The sequence below is a fragment of the Vulpes lagopus genome, chromosome 9 (genome assembly GCF_018345385.1).
Source record: "Vulpes lagopus strain Blue_001 chromosome 9, ASM1834538v1, whole genome shotgun sequence".
NCBI lineage: Eukaryota > Metazoa > Chordata > Mammalia > Carnivora > Canidae > Vulpes > Vulpes lagopus.
In genome coordinates this window covers 33,358,917-33,371,976 of record NC_054832.1, presented here as the reverse complement: position 1 = coordinate 33,371,976, position 13,060 = coordinate 33,358,917, and the positions used below count along the sequence as shown (strand labels likewise).

The window sequence follows — 13,060 nt, the reverse complement described above, 5'->3', positions numbered from 1 at the left end:
AGAGATTATGTAAATTGGCATTATTTCTTCCTTAAATGTTTGGTGGAAGTCATTAATAAAGCCAATGAGAACGGGAGTTTTATTTTTAAAGGTTTTAAACTAGGAATTAAGTTTATTTAATACATACGGGACTTGTCAGGCCATCTGTTTCTTCTTAAGTGAGGTGAGCTGGTTTTAGTCTTTGAAGGAAGTAGTTTATTTTATTATAGTCTATTTCTCATGTAAGTTATAGAATTTATGGGCAAGGAATTGTATGTAGTTTTCTCTTGTAGTCTTTTGCATTTTATTTGATTAACTGTGGAGTCTGTAGTGATGTTCCCTTCTATCATTCTTACTCTAGGTAATTTTTATATTCCCTTTTTTCTCCTCTTGATCATTTTGACTAGAGGTTTATTAATTTTATTGATTTTTTTTTTAAGAAACAGCATTGGTTTCATTGATTTCTTCTATAATTTAAAAAATTTCTTTTTTTTTATACTTTCTTTGGGTTTTTCTCTTCTTTTTTTTGGAAACTGATTTGAGACTTTTTTATTTTTAATATTAGCATTTATTTTTATATGTTCCAGGTTTCTATATGATACTTTCAAGGAATATCATAGTCTTTCTGCCTGAAGAACTTATTTTAAATTCCTTTGGTTAATATCTTCTGACAATAAATTCTTTCAACCTGTCTTTTCTTAAATTTTTTTTTTAAATTTTTATTTATTTATGATAGTCACACACACAGAGAGAGAGAGAGGCAGAGAGTCACAGGCAGAGGGAGAAGCAGGCTCCATGCACCGGGAGCCCAACGTGGGATTCGATCCCGGGTCTCCAGGATCGCGCCCTGGGCCAAAGGCAGGCGCCAAACTGCTGCGCCACCCAGGGATCCTGTCTTTTCTTGAAAAGTCTTTATTTTACCTTTATTTTTTGAAACATAATTCCACTGCATATGGGATCTTGGGTTGACAGATTTTTTTCTGTCAGTACTTTGTATGGATGCTACTCCAAAGTCTTCTAGCTTCCATGGTTTCTGAAAGATGATCTTCTGTAACTTTTATCATTGGTTCTCTATATATAATGTGTCATTTTCTCTGGCTGCTTTCATAGTTTTCTTTGGTTTTTAGCATTTTGACTATGATGAATCTAGGTATGTCCTACAAAGGATTCTTTGAGGTATATGTGTCTGTGATTTAGTGGTCTTCATTAATTTTGGAAAAGTCATGGTCATTATCCTTTCAAATATTTTTCTCCTTCTTCTGGGACTCCAGTTTTACATTAGATCAATTTAGCTCTTTGGATGCTGTGTTTGTTTTTTTTCCTTTCCTTCTCCAACTCTTTTTTTCTTTGTTTGGATATTTTTCATTGACTTATTTCAAGTTTACTGATATTTTCCTTTATTTTTTCAAGCCAATCAATGAGCCCATCAAAGAAATTCTTCATCTCTGATGCCATGTTTTCTATTTCCAGCATTTTCATATGACTCTTATACTTTCCATCTTTCTGCTTCAGTATCCCATCCCATGAACATCCCATGTTCATGCCTGTTGTCCCCCTTTTTATATAAAATTTTTACCTTAATAATTATGATACATAATTATATATTACTATATAATACATAATTATAATAATTTTAAGTCTGATAATCCTGGTAATTCAATCATCCTTGTCATCTCTAAATCTAATTATATTAATTATTTTATCTCTTGACAATGGGTTGTTTATTCCTTGCTATTTTTCCCTGGGTTTCATGGTTTTGAATTATATTTATGCCTTAAAGTGGGCATAATAGTGTCAGATTGTTAGTGATGGGAATTAAATCATCATCAGGTCAGAAGTTCAGATAGGTTTGGATTTTATTGTTGCCATCATTATCTTTTGTGCCTCATAATCTTTAAATTTCTCCAAATTCCTCCAGTGGGCTACTGCTGTATTGTGTTTAGGATGTATGCAGGAGTATCAGAAGTTTTTTTTCAGTGTTTTGCTACCCTTTCAGCCAATTCCATCTGTTTATTCCACAGGGACCATCACTCCATATGCTCCTGCCTCTTCCCCAGAAGTAGACTCTTGATACGTATTTCTTTTTTTTTTTTTTTTTAAGATTTTATTTATTTATTCATGAGAGACACAGAAGGAAAGAGAGGCAGAGACACAGGCAGAGGGAGAAGCAGGCTCCATGCAGGGAGCCCGGTGTGGGACTCGATCCTGGGACTCCAGGATCATGCCCTGGGCCAAAGATGGCGCTAAACTGCTGAGCCACCGGGGCTGCCCTTGATATGTATTTCTTGATTCTAGGTTTTTGACAGGGGCAGGGTGTTTGGTTATGTTTTCCTGCCCTTCATCTTTTAAGAGCTGTCCATCTGGGCCTTATGGATGAAGTTTGCTCAGTGTTCTTAGGCCCGTCTTCCCATTGAAGTAAATCTGTCTTATATTTATGATAGGTTTAGAACAGGAGTTTCCATCCCTCCCCTAGTTATGCAAGACCTTTGATTTGAGCATAGGATGTTGGCTGAAGATGGTTTCCTGTCCCTTTTTTGTAGGTAGAGGATTTTTTCCTTTAACCTTTTCCTTAGCTGCAGTGGATCTTTGTCTCTCTCCTGGGGATGACAGTTTCCTTCTCTCTGTGGCTTATAGCTTTGGCTTTTTAAGGAGAGATAGTTTGGGGAATTGTGCCTGTACCCCAGCAGCCACTAGGTACCTCTTTTACACTTGCACATGTGTACCCCCAAAGAGTTATTTGTTCTTATGCCCTACTCCCAGTCTTCCTCAAAGTAACCAGTAGAGGCTTGCAGGAAGTGCTTATGAGTGAATGTGAACTTTCCTTGAGTCTGGGAAAGCTATTCCAAACTGTTATGTTGGCCCACACTTGGCCTTTTACAGTCTGTTGAAATTTTAACTGATTTCCTCTTACCAGCTTGTAAGATGGCTTCTCTTTCTCCTTCTCTCCTGCTCTGCCAAAGGTGAAACAGTGTATTTAATTTCTCTTTGGAGGGGCTTGCTGCTCTTTGAAGTTCAAATTATTTGTTTGCCTTATATCCATAACTCTCTGATGGGCTCAGGAAAAGCTATGATTTTGTAGATTAGTTAGCTTTTTGTCATTTTTAGATTGACAGTGACATTATTTACAGCTTTGTAAGTCCTAAGTAGAGTTAATTGTAGTTTTAAAACATTTACAATTTTCCTTTATGAAGATAATGGAAGTGAGAAATTTTATCACTATCTATTTATTATTATTTTTAAAGATTTTATTTATTCACGAGAGACAGAGAGAGAGAGAGAGAGAGAGAGAGAGGCAGAGACACAGGCAGAGGGAGAAGCAGGCTCCATGCAGGGAGCCCGTTGTGGGACTCAATCCTGGGACTCCAGGATCATGCCCTGGGCCGAAGGCAGGCACTATACCGTTGAGCCACCCAGGGATCCCCTATCACTATTTATTTTTAAAGAATAAATAATATGTTTTTCTAGACATCTCTTTTTCTCATTTTTTCGTTTTGTTTTTAAGATAAAAATTGTCCTTACTTTTATTTGCATAGCCTTATTTGCTAGTCTCCTAACACTTCATAATGTTTTTAAAGCCAACTAATAACCAGACTGGTGAATAGATTTAAACAATTAGTGAGAGCACTCACCCAGTGTTTTCCACTCTGTTTGGATTCTTAAGATCACTCCAATTGATAGTTGTCTTGATGATTTGAAGTTCATAGGTTTTGGTTGCACTGTGTAAGTCAAATCTGCTCAGTCTATTTCTGAAGCTAAACCTTTGAAAAATAATATTTTAAATATTTTGGGGCTTATAACTGAAAAGATAAATGGTAGAAATTTTACAGTTATAACTCAAAGAGATATCTCTATTAGCATGTATTAATTGCCTCTCATATTAACATGTATATTAAAGGACAGAACTAGTTGCAACACTCTTGTGTGCCATGTAGAATGTTATTCTATAACCAGAAAATTAAATTTTTATTCTTTATTCCCATTTTAAGAACTTTTTTGATTTAAAATTATATATAGATGGTTATAATTAATATTTTTTTGAGGCCATCAGGAAACTAATTTTTTCTTTCCTGTTTTCTCTGCAGAAAACTTCATCAGCAATTTGAAATGTACAAGGAGCAGGTGAAGAAGATGGGAGAAGAATCACAACAGCAGCAAGAACAGAAGGGTGATGCCCCAACCTGTGGTATTTGCCACAAAACAAAATTTGCTGATGGATGTGGCCATAACTGTTCATATTGCCAAACAAAGTTCTGTGCTCGTTGTGGAGGTCGTGTGTCATTACGTTCAAACAAGGTACAGAATGAAAATTACATATAATTCTATTATAGTTAAGCTTATAATATAGCTAAGCTAATTGTGAATAAAATAAAGCAGACAACTGAAATTAAGATTCATGTTAACTAATGAACAAAAATCCGTTAGTGTCTTCATTTTAGGTAAAAGTTTTTAATTTTTCCTTTCAGTTAAAGAGAGATTTGTCTCATTGTTTATGTCCTTTAGCTAATGATTTTGTTTAGAATCATAGGATCTTAGACTTTCAAAGATGGTGAAGATAATTTAGAGATCAATTGGTCTAATTGTTTTATTTTACAGATGCAGAAAACTCAGATTCAGGGAGATTAAAGGTCATTTTTAAAGTCACACAACTGATTAATGTTAGAACAGTGACACTGCTTTTTCCATTACTATATATAATTTTATAACTTTGTAGATCTTTCTCATCCTTTGGCCCCTGTTTTCTTTACTTTTGAAAGAGGCTCTTCCCAGCCAGAAGAGTCTAAAAGTTTTTTATAGTTTTATAGCTTTTGAAACTGCATTACCCTTTATTTTTGTTTTAACATTAATGAAATAAACACTACTAGACTGTGGAATTTAAAGAAGAAATCTTAAGGAGGAGTCTTATACTAGATTTTTGTAGTTTATTCATGCACTTTAGGGACTATGTTAATGCTCCCCAAGGAATGCTTTGTTGAAATAAGCAAAAACAGTTTTAAAGTATACTTTTCTGGGTAAGTTCTTTAGAATTTACATTTATTTCCTCACTCGTATTTTATCACTCAATTCTTTATTTAGGCTGTTTTAAAATAAGAAGGTGATGTCTGTACATACATTACTTAGACATAATTATGGGGATTTGTTCTCCTGTGTGATTTCATTTCTCTCCATTTTCTTACTATTTCCTGTTTCTCATTTTGTTTTGCTTAGAATTAATACTTCTCCATTTTTTCCCCCTAATGTTTCCTCCTGGTTTACCTGATTATTTTTCTTTTCCTTGACAAGTTCCATTGGCAAGAAACTCCAGTACAGTTCTGAGTAGAAGTGGTGAGAGCACACATCCCTGTTTTGTTCTTGCTTTTAGGGAGGAAGCGTTCAGTCTTTCACTATCAAGTATTACATTAGCTATCAGCTTTTCATAGATGCCTTCTATTCCTAATTTGCTGAGAGGTTTGTTTGTTTGTTTATTTGTTTTTATATCAGGGATATATGATGGAAATTGTCAAATACTTTTTCTTCATCTATTGAATTAATCATGTTTTCTCTTTGCTTGTTAATGTAGTAATGAACTACCTTGGTTGATTTGAAATGCTAAACCAATTATATATTTTTGGGACAAATCCCATCTACTTGTGATGGATTATCCCTTTTATGTAATAATGGGTTTGATTTACTAAGGTCTTGTTTACAACTTTTGCTTCATGACTGTTATTAGTGTCTGTTGCTTTTTCTTGTTATGCGTTTCCTTGATTTGAGTATCACAGTAATGCTGGCCTGATAAAATGAATTGAGAAATATTTCCTTCTATTCAGTGTTCTAGAAAAGTTTCAGTGGGGTTGGTATTATTTTTAATGTTTTGTAAATTTTATCAGGGAAGCCATCTGGACATGCTATTTTACTTTTTGGGAAGGTTTTATAGTAGAGTTTCAATTTTTTTAATAGACATAGAATTATTCAAGTCATTTATTTTTTCTTGAATGAGCTTTAGTGTTTTTCAAGGAATTCCTCCAGAACCTCACAAATTGTCAAATTTATTGGCATAAACCTGTTCACAGTATTCCATTATTATTCTTTAATATCTGTAGATTCTGTAGTGATGGTAATTCTGATGGTGGTAATTTGTATCTTTTCTCTCTTTTTTTTTCCTTCATAGTTTGGCTAGAAATTTATCAGTTTTAACAATCTTCTCAAATAATTAGTTTTTTGTTTCATTACTTTTCTCAGTTGTTGATATAATCTTTGATATTTATTATTTCTTTAATTCTGCTGCTAATTTTCTCTTTTTCTGGTTTCTTAAGGTGGGAGCTGAGGTCTTTGCTTTGAGATGTCTCTTATTTTTCTAATATAGGATTTTGTGCTGTTAGTTTCCCCTAAGTATTTCTTTGATGACATCCCCCAAATTCTGATAGATTGTCTTTCATTTTCATTCAATTTAAAGTACTTTCAAGTTTTCCTTTTCTTCTTCGACCCATGAGTAGTTTAGAAGTATGTTTCCAGAGATCTCTATGATTATGATTTTTAATTTAATTCTGTTGTGGTCCTAGACATACTCTGAATACCTTGAATCCTTTGAAACATATTCATACTTATATTATGACCAGAATATGGTTTATTTTGGCAAATATCTGTGTGTACATGAAAAGAATGTACATTCTTTAATTTCCTGGTAAAGTGTTTTTAAATGTCCTTTTAGTCAAGTTGGTTAATAGAGTAGTTCAAGTCTAGTATATCCTTTTTGATCTTTTGCTTATTTATTTTATCAATTAAGAGAGGGATATTGAAATATACAACTATATTTGAATTAGTCTGTTTCCTTTTGCAGTTCTATTTTTGCTTTTGTTTTATATCTTTTATTTTTGTTTTTAAATGCATAAACATTTAGGATTATTATGTCCTATTAATTAATTGACCCCTTTATAATCACTTAGTGACTTCCTTTGTTCCTGGAAATAATCTTTGCTCTGAAATCCATTTTGTCAAATCTTAATAAAGCCACTCTTTCTTTAATAGAGAATATTAATGTGGTTTACATTTTTCTCTTCTTTTACTTTAGACTAATTTGTTTTCATATTTAAAGTATTTTTCTTATGGGCAGCATATAATTGGGCCTTGCTTTCTTATTCAACTCATAATCTCTAATCTCTACCTTTTAATTAGGGTGCTTAGATAATTTACATTTAATATAATTTTTGATATGGTTTGTTTGGTTATATCATTTTGCTTTTTTTCTACTTGTACCATCTGATTTTTGTTTTTTGTTTTTTTTTTTAAGTTTCCTTTGAATTACTTAAGCACTTGTTATGATTCAGGTTATCTCCTTTGTTGACTCATTAACTTTGTTGACTCTGTTTTATAGCTTTGTTGGTTCTTTGTTTTGGCATTTTATTAATTGCTTCAGGATTTGTGTTATACATCTTTAAATTATCATCATCAGCCTTCATCAATACTATATCATTTTACGTGTAGTATAAGAATATTCCTTTTTAAAAAGACATTATTTAGGGGATCCCTGGGTGGCGCAGCGGTTTAGCGCCTGCCTTTGGGCCAGGGCGCGATCCTGGAGACCCGGGATCGAATCCCACGTTGGGCTCCCGGTGCATGGAGCCTGCTTATCCCTCTGCCTGTGTCTCTGCCTCTCTCTCTCTCTCTCTATCTCTCTGTGTGTGACTATCATAAATAAAAAATAAATAAAAAATAAAACCATTATTTAAATTCAGTTAATATGACATTATATATAATAATATAACATATTATTGATTTCAGAGGTAGAGGTCAGTGATTCATTAGTCTTATATAATTCCCCGTGCTCATTTAGTCACTTGCCCTCCTTAATGTTCATCACCCAGTTACCCTATCCCCAAACTGAGCAACCCTTAGCTTGTTTCCTATGATTAAGAGTCTCTTATGGTGGGTTTCCCTCTCTGATTTCATCTTCTTTGGTTTTTTTTCCCCTCTTTTCCCCTATGATTATCTGTTTTGTTTCTTAAATTCCACGTATGAATGAGATCATAGGATAATTGTCTTTCTCTGATTGACTTATTTTGCTTACCATAAGATCCTCTAGTTCCATCCACGTCATTGCAAATGGCAAGATTTCATTTTTTTGATGGCTGAGTAGTAGTCCATTGTATATTTATACCACATCTTCTTTATCCATTCATCTGTTCATGGACATCTGGGCTCTTGCCATAGTTTGGCTATAGTGGACATTGCTGCTATAAACATTGGGGTGCAGGTGTCCCTTCAGATCACTATATTTGTATCTTGGGGTAAATACCTACTAGTGCAATTGCTGGGTCATAGGGTAGCTCTATTTTCAGCCTTTTGAGGACCTTCCATACTGTTTCCAGAGTGGGTGCATCAGCTTACATTCCCACCAATAGTGTGCAAGGGTTCCCCTTTCTCCACAACCTGGCCAACATCTGTCGTCCTAACTTAATAATTTTAGCCATTCTGACTGGTGTGAGGTGGTATCTCATTGTGGTTTTGATATATTTACCCTGATGCCAAGTAATGTTGAGCATTTTTTCATGTGTCTGTTGGCCATTTGTATGTCTTCTTTGGAGAAATGTTTGTCCATGTCTTCTGCCCATTTCTTGACTGGATTATTCTTTGGGTGTTGAGTTTGATAAATTCTTTATAGACTTTGGATATTCACTCTTTATCTGATGTGTCATTTACAAATATCTTTTCCCATTCTGTAGGTTGCCTTTTGGTTTTGTCAACTGCTTCCTTTTCTCTGCAAAAGCTTTTTATCTTGACGAAGTCCCAATGGTTCATTTTTGCCCTTGTTTTCCTTGCCTTTGGCGACATGTCCAGCAAGAAGTTGCTGCAGCCAAGGTCAAAAAGATTGTTGCCTGTGTTCTCCTCTACGATTTTTATGGTTTCAGGTCTCACATTTAGGTCTTTCATCCATTTTGAGTCTATTTTTGTGTATGGTGTAAGGAAATGGTCCAGTTTCATTCTTCTGCATATGGCTGTCCAATTTTCCCAGCACCATTTATTAAAGAGACTGTCTTTTTTTGCCCTTGGATATTCCTACCTATTTTGTCGAAGATTAGTTGACTTTAGAGTTGAGAGTCCGTTTCTGGCTTCTCTATTCTGTTCCACTGATTTATATATCTGTTTTTGTGCCAGTACCATACTATTTTGATGATTACAGCTTTGTAATCGAGCTTGGAGTCCACAATTGTGATGCCACCAGTTTTGGTTTTCCTTTTCAACAATCTTTTGGCTATTCGAGGTCTTTTCTGGTTCCATACAAATTTTAGGATTATTTGTTCTGACTCTGTGAAATAAGTGGATGGTATTTTGATAGAGATTGCATTGATTGTATAGATTGCTCTAGGTAGCATAGACATTTTAACAATATTTGTTCTTCCAATCCATGAGCATGGAACGTTTTTCCATTTCTTTGTGTCTTCCTCAATTTCTTTCTTAAGTGTTCTATAGTTCTCTGAGTACAGATCTTTTGCCTCTTTGATAAGGTTTATTCCTAGATATCTTATGGTTTTGGGTGCTATTGTAAATGGGATTGACTCCTTAATTTCTCTTTCTTCTGTCTCATTGTTAGCATATAGAAATACCACTGATTTCTGTGCATTGATTTTATATCCTGCCAAGTATAAGAACCTTCCAATAATGCATTTCCATTTCTACTCTTTGGATTTTATGTTATAGTGTGATGTATTTTACTTTTACTTATTTTATAACCCCACAAGACGCTGTTATTCTTTTTTGCTTAAAAAGTTTAAAAAACCCCACAAGATGCTGTTACTCTTTTTTGTTTAAAAAGTTTATCTTTTAAGGAGTTTTAAATAATAAGAGAAATACTGCATATTAATGTATCATTATCATTTCTGGTACTATTCATTTCTTCTCATAGATCTGTATTTCTATATGGTAACATTTTATCTGCCTGAAATATTTCCTTCAATATTTATTGTAGTGTGAGTCTGCTGCTGATGAATACTTTCAGCTTTTTGTGCTGAAAATTTTGCTTATTTTTCTTAAACATTTTTTTCTAGGTATAGAATTCTACATTGAGGGTTGTTTTTCAGTTTTTTAAAGATGTTGTTTCACTGTTTCCAATTAAAAATGTGATACCATTCTCATCTTAGTCTTTCTGTATATAATATGTCCTTTTTTTCTGATTGCATTTTTTAAAGATTTATTTATTTATTTTAGAGTCCGAGAGAGAAAGCATGCATGAGCATGGGTGGGAGAGGAGGGGCAGAGGGAGTCTTAAGCAGACTCTGCGCTGAGTTGCAGAGCTGACTGCAGGGTTCCATCTCAGGATCCTGAGATCACGACCTGAATTGAAACCAAGAGTCAGTTGATAAACTGACTGCACCTCCCAGGTGCCTCTGTCTAATTGCTTTTAAGATAATTCTTTTATCCTTGGTTATATGAAAATTATGATTTTCTTTGTGTATTTTTCTTCATGTTTCTTGTGTTTTGAACCTTTTTGAACTTTTAGGATCTATGAGTTTATAGTTTTTGTAGGGTTTTGGAAAAATTTGGCCATCAGTTCTTCAAATATTTTTATTGGGCTTTTCTTTCTTTTTCCTTCAAGAACTCCCATTACCCATACATAAGGCTGCCTGAAGTTGTTCTACAGCTCACTTATGTTCTTTTGATTAAACCAAATTTTGTTTTTTTCTTTGCTTTTCATTTTAAGTATGTTTAATTGCTGTGCTTTTGAGTTTACTCTTTGTGTGTGTGTGTGTGTGTGTGTGTGTGTGTGTGTGTGTGTGTAATGTCATCTGCTGTTAATACCATGTGGTGTTTTTTGTTTTTTGTTTTTTTGGTCTCAGACATTGTTTTTATGTCTAGAATTTCAGTTTTGGACTTCCAAAAATATTTTCTATGATATCTTAAGTTTTTGTACATGTAGAGTACATGCTCTGTAATAACTGTTTTGATGTCCTCTTCTGCTAATTTCAACATCCCTGTCAGTTTTTGGTTGGTTTGATCGATTATTCTTGTTATGCTCTGTGCTTCTTGACTCTTTAAATGCCTGTATCTAAAAAAATAAAAAAAAATAAAAAAAAAATAAATGCCTGTATCTTAGATGCCAAGCACTGTAAATTTTACTTGTCGAGTCTGGATATTTTTGTATTTCTATAACTCTTCTATAGCTTTGTTTAGTGATGCAGTTAAGTTCCATGGAAACATATTAATACTTCTGCATATTTCTTTTATAGTTGTTAATTTGATCTGGTGTGGTGCTCAGTTTAGTACTAATTATTTTCTTCTACTGTTGCAAGGCTTTCCTGAGTATTTTAATCATTTTTGTGTACATTTATTACACGAGAATTAAGAGTTTTTCTAGTCTTGCTGGTGGAAGCATCCACTATTTTCTTTAACTCTTCAGATGACTTTTTTCCCTCTCTGGGGTATTTTCTCACTTGCATGCTCACTCATCATTACTCGCTGAATATTTGAAGGGATTCCCTACAGAACTCTGGGGTTCTCCCTCTATGCAGTTTTCTCTTTTCTGTAAGTTGGCCTATGAAATGCACCTGTGTTGGCCTCTTCAGAATGTTTGTTCTCAGTTGTTCTCTTCATCTGAGGATGTTTGCCAAGCTGAACTTCAGCTCCTCTGTACTGCTCTGTTGCTTGGGAAGTCTCTCAGAGCAGTAACCTGGAGCAATTGTAGAGCTTATCTTGTTTGTTTCCCATATTTTAGCTATCTTTGTACTTTTTTTTGCCTCATGTCCAGTGTCTTGAAAACTGTTCTTTTCTTTGATATATTTTTCCCATATTTGTTTTCCATGCAGCGGGAGAAATCTTGTTCTTGCTACCCCATTTAGGCCACAAGTGGAAGTCTCTAATGACATCTGATTATAGTTTGCTTGAGAAGATATTTTCTGGTTTCTAATGCATGGTCACTTTATGCTGAGCAAAGTTGTAGTCAGTAAATTAAGTACAGTGAAAAATTGGAATACTCCTTGAAAGTCTGTTTTACTGTTGTCAATTATAGAACTCTGTATGTTGTAGATTAGCCTGGTGGATGGTTTATGGAAGAAAAAAGGAACCAGAAGCAGTACTTTCCACTTTTCTCATGTTTTTTCTTATGTCTGAGGGAAGTATTAGGGGAATGAAACATTAGAAAAATAATCTAGATTTTAGCTTGAGGATAGTTTTAGATTTCTTTTTTTTTAATTTTTTATTTATTTATGATAGTCACACAGAGAGAGAGAGAGAGATGCAGGGACACAGGCAGAGGGAGAAGCAGGCTCCATGCACCGGGAGCCCGACGTGGGACTCGATCCCGGGTCTCCAGGATCGCGCCCTGGGCCAAAGGCAGGCGCTAAACCGCTGCGCCACCCAGGGATCCCAGTTTTAGATTTATTTTATTAGTTTTTTACATTTTCATTCATAATCTATTTGAGGAGGCATTCCTATGTATGATATGTATAAAGGTTGTTTATATTCTAAATGAAAAAAGTATTGAATTCAATTTCTCTTTTTAAATTGGATCATTCTATGTATGCTTGGTTGCCTTATGTAAAAAAAGAAGGCTTTTGCTCTCAATAGATGCTGAATACACTTTTTGATTTATCATAGCCCCAAAGGATTAAACTCAGTGAGATTTGTTCAGACTATTTTTATGATGTAGAATAATGAGAATACAAATATTTTATAGCTTAAAATTTAATTATAAAGCTATTTTAAAATTGTTTTAGTAATCTATGAGAACAAGATAAAGAACTTTTGTTTTAATTTTGAGGCTCTTTCATGTGGAGCCATCCTTAACAATTAATTAACTCTTTTGAAGTACATTTATGATTCAGCAAGAATAAATGTAGTGCAGAACATATGGAAGTACCAATACAATAAGTTTTTATGAAATGTTACTTTAATTTATAACCTTTTATGATGATACCCCCTTAGTAAATTAAAGCTTATATATTTAGTTCAGATTTAAAAATAATGACTTTATAAGGAAGAAATTATTTTGTAATGGTAGGATGGTGATTCTAATAGGACAAGCATTAAAGGTAATTTACAATGAAGATTATTTTAAGCTTCAAAGCATAGCAACCTTAATTTTTTCTTTCTTGTGCTTTTTAGTGGGAAA

The 13,060-nt window shown here is 33.9% G+C and overlaps 1 protein-coding gene across 6 annotated transcripts in view; it reads left to right on the top strand.

The window, feature by feature from the left end:
- Window positions 1-13,060, top strand: part of RIMS2 (regulating synaptic membrane exocytosis 2) — a 588,301-nt gene that overhangs the window by 106,183 nt on the left and 469,058 nt on the right. For all 6 annotated transcript variants that reach the window (XM_041769575.1, XM_041769574.1, XM_041769584.1 and 3 more), the window contains one exon: window positions 4,062-4,272. In XM_041769575.1, the coding sequence (XP_041625509.1) occupies window positions 4,062-4,272 (211 nt within the window). The remainder of the gene's footprint in view (window positions 1-4,061; window positions 4,273-13,060) is intronic.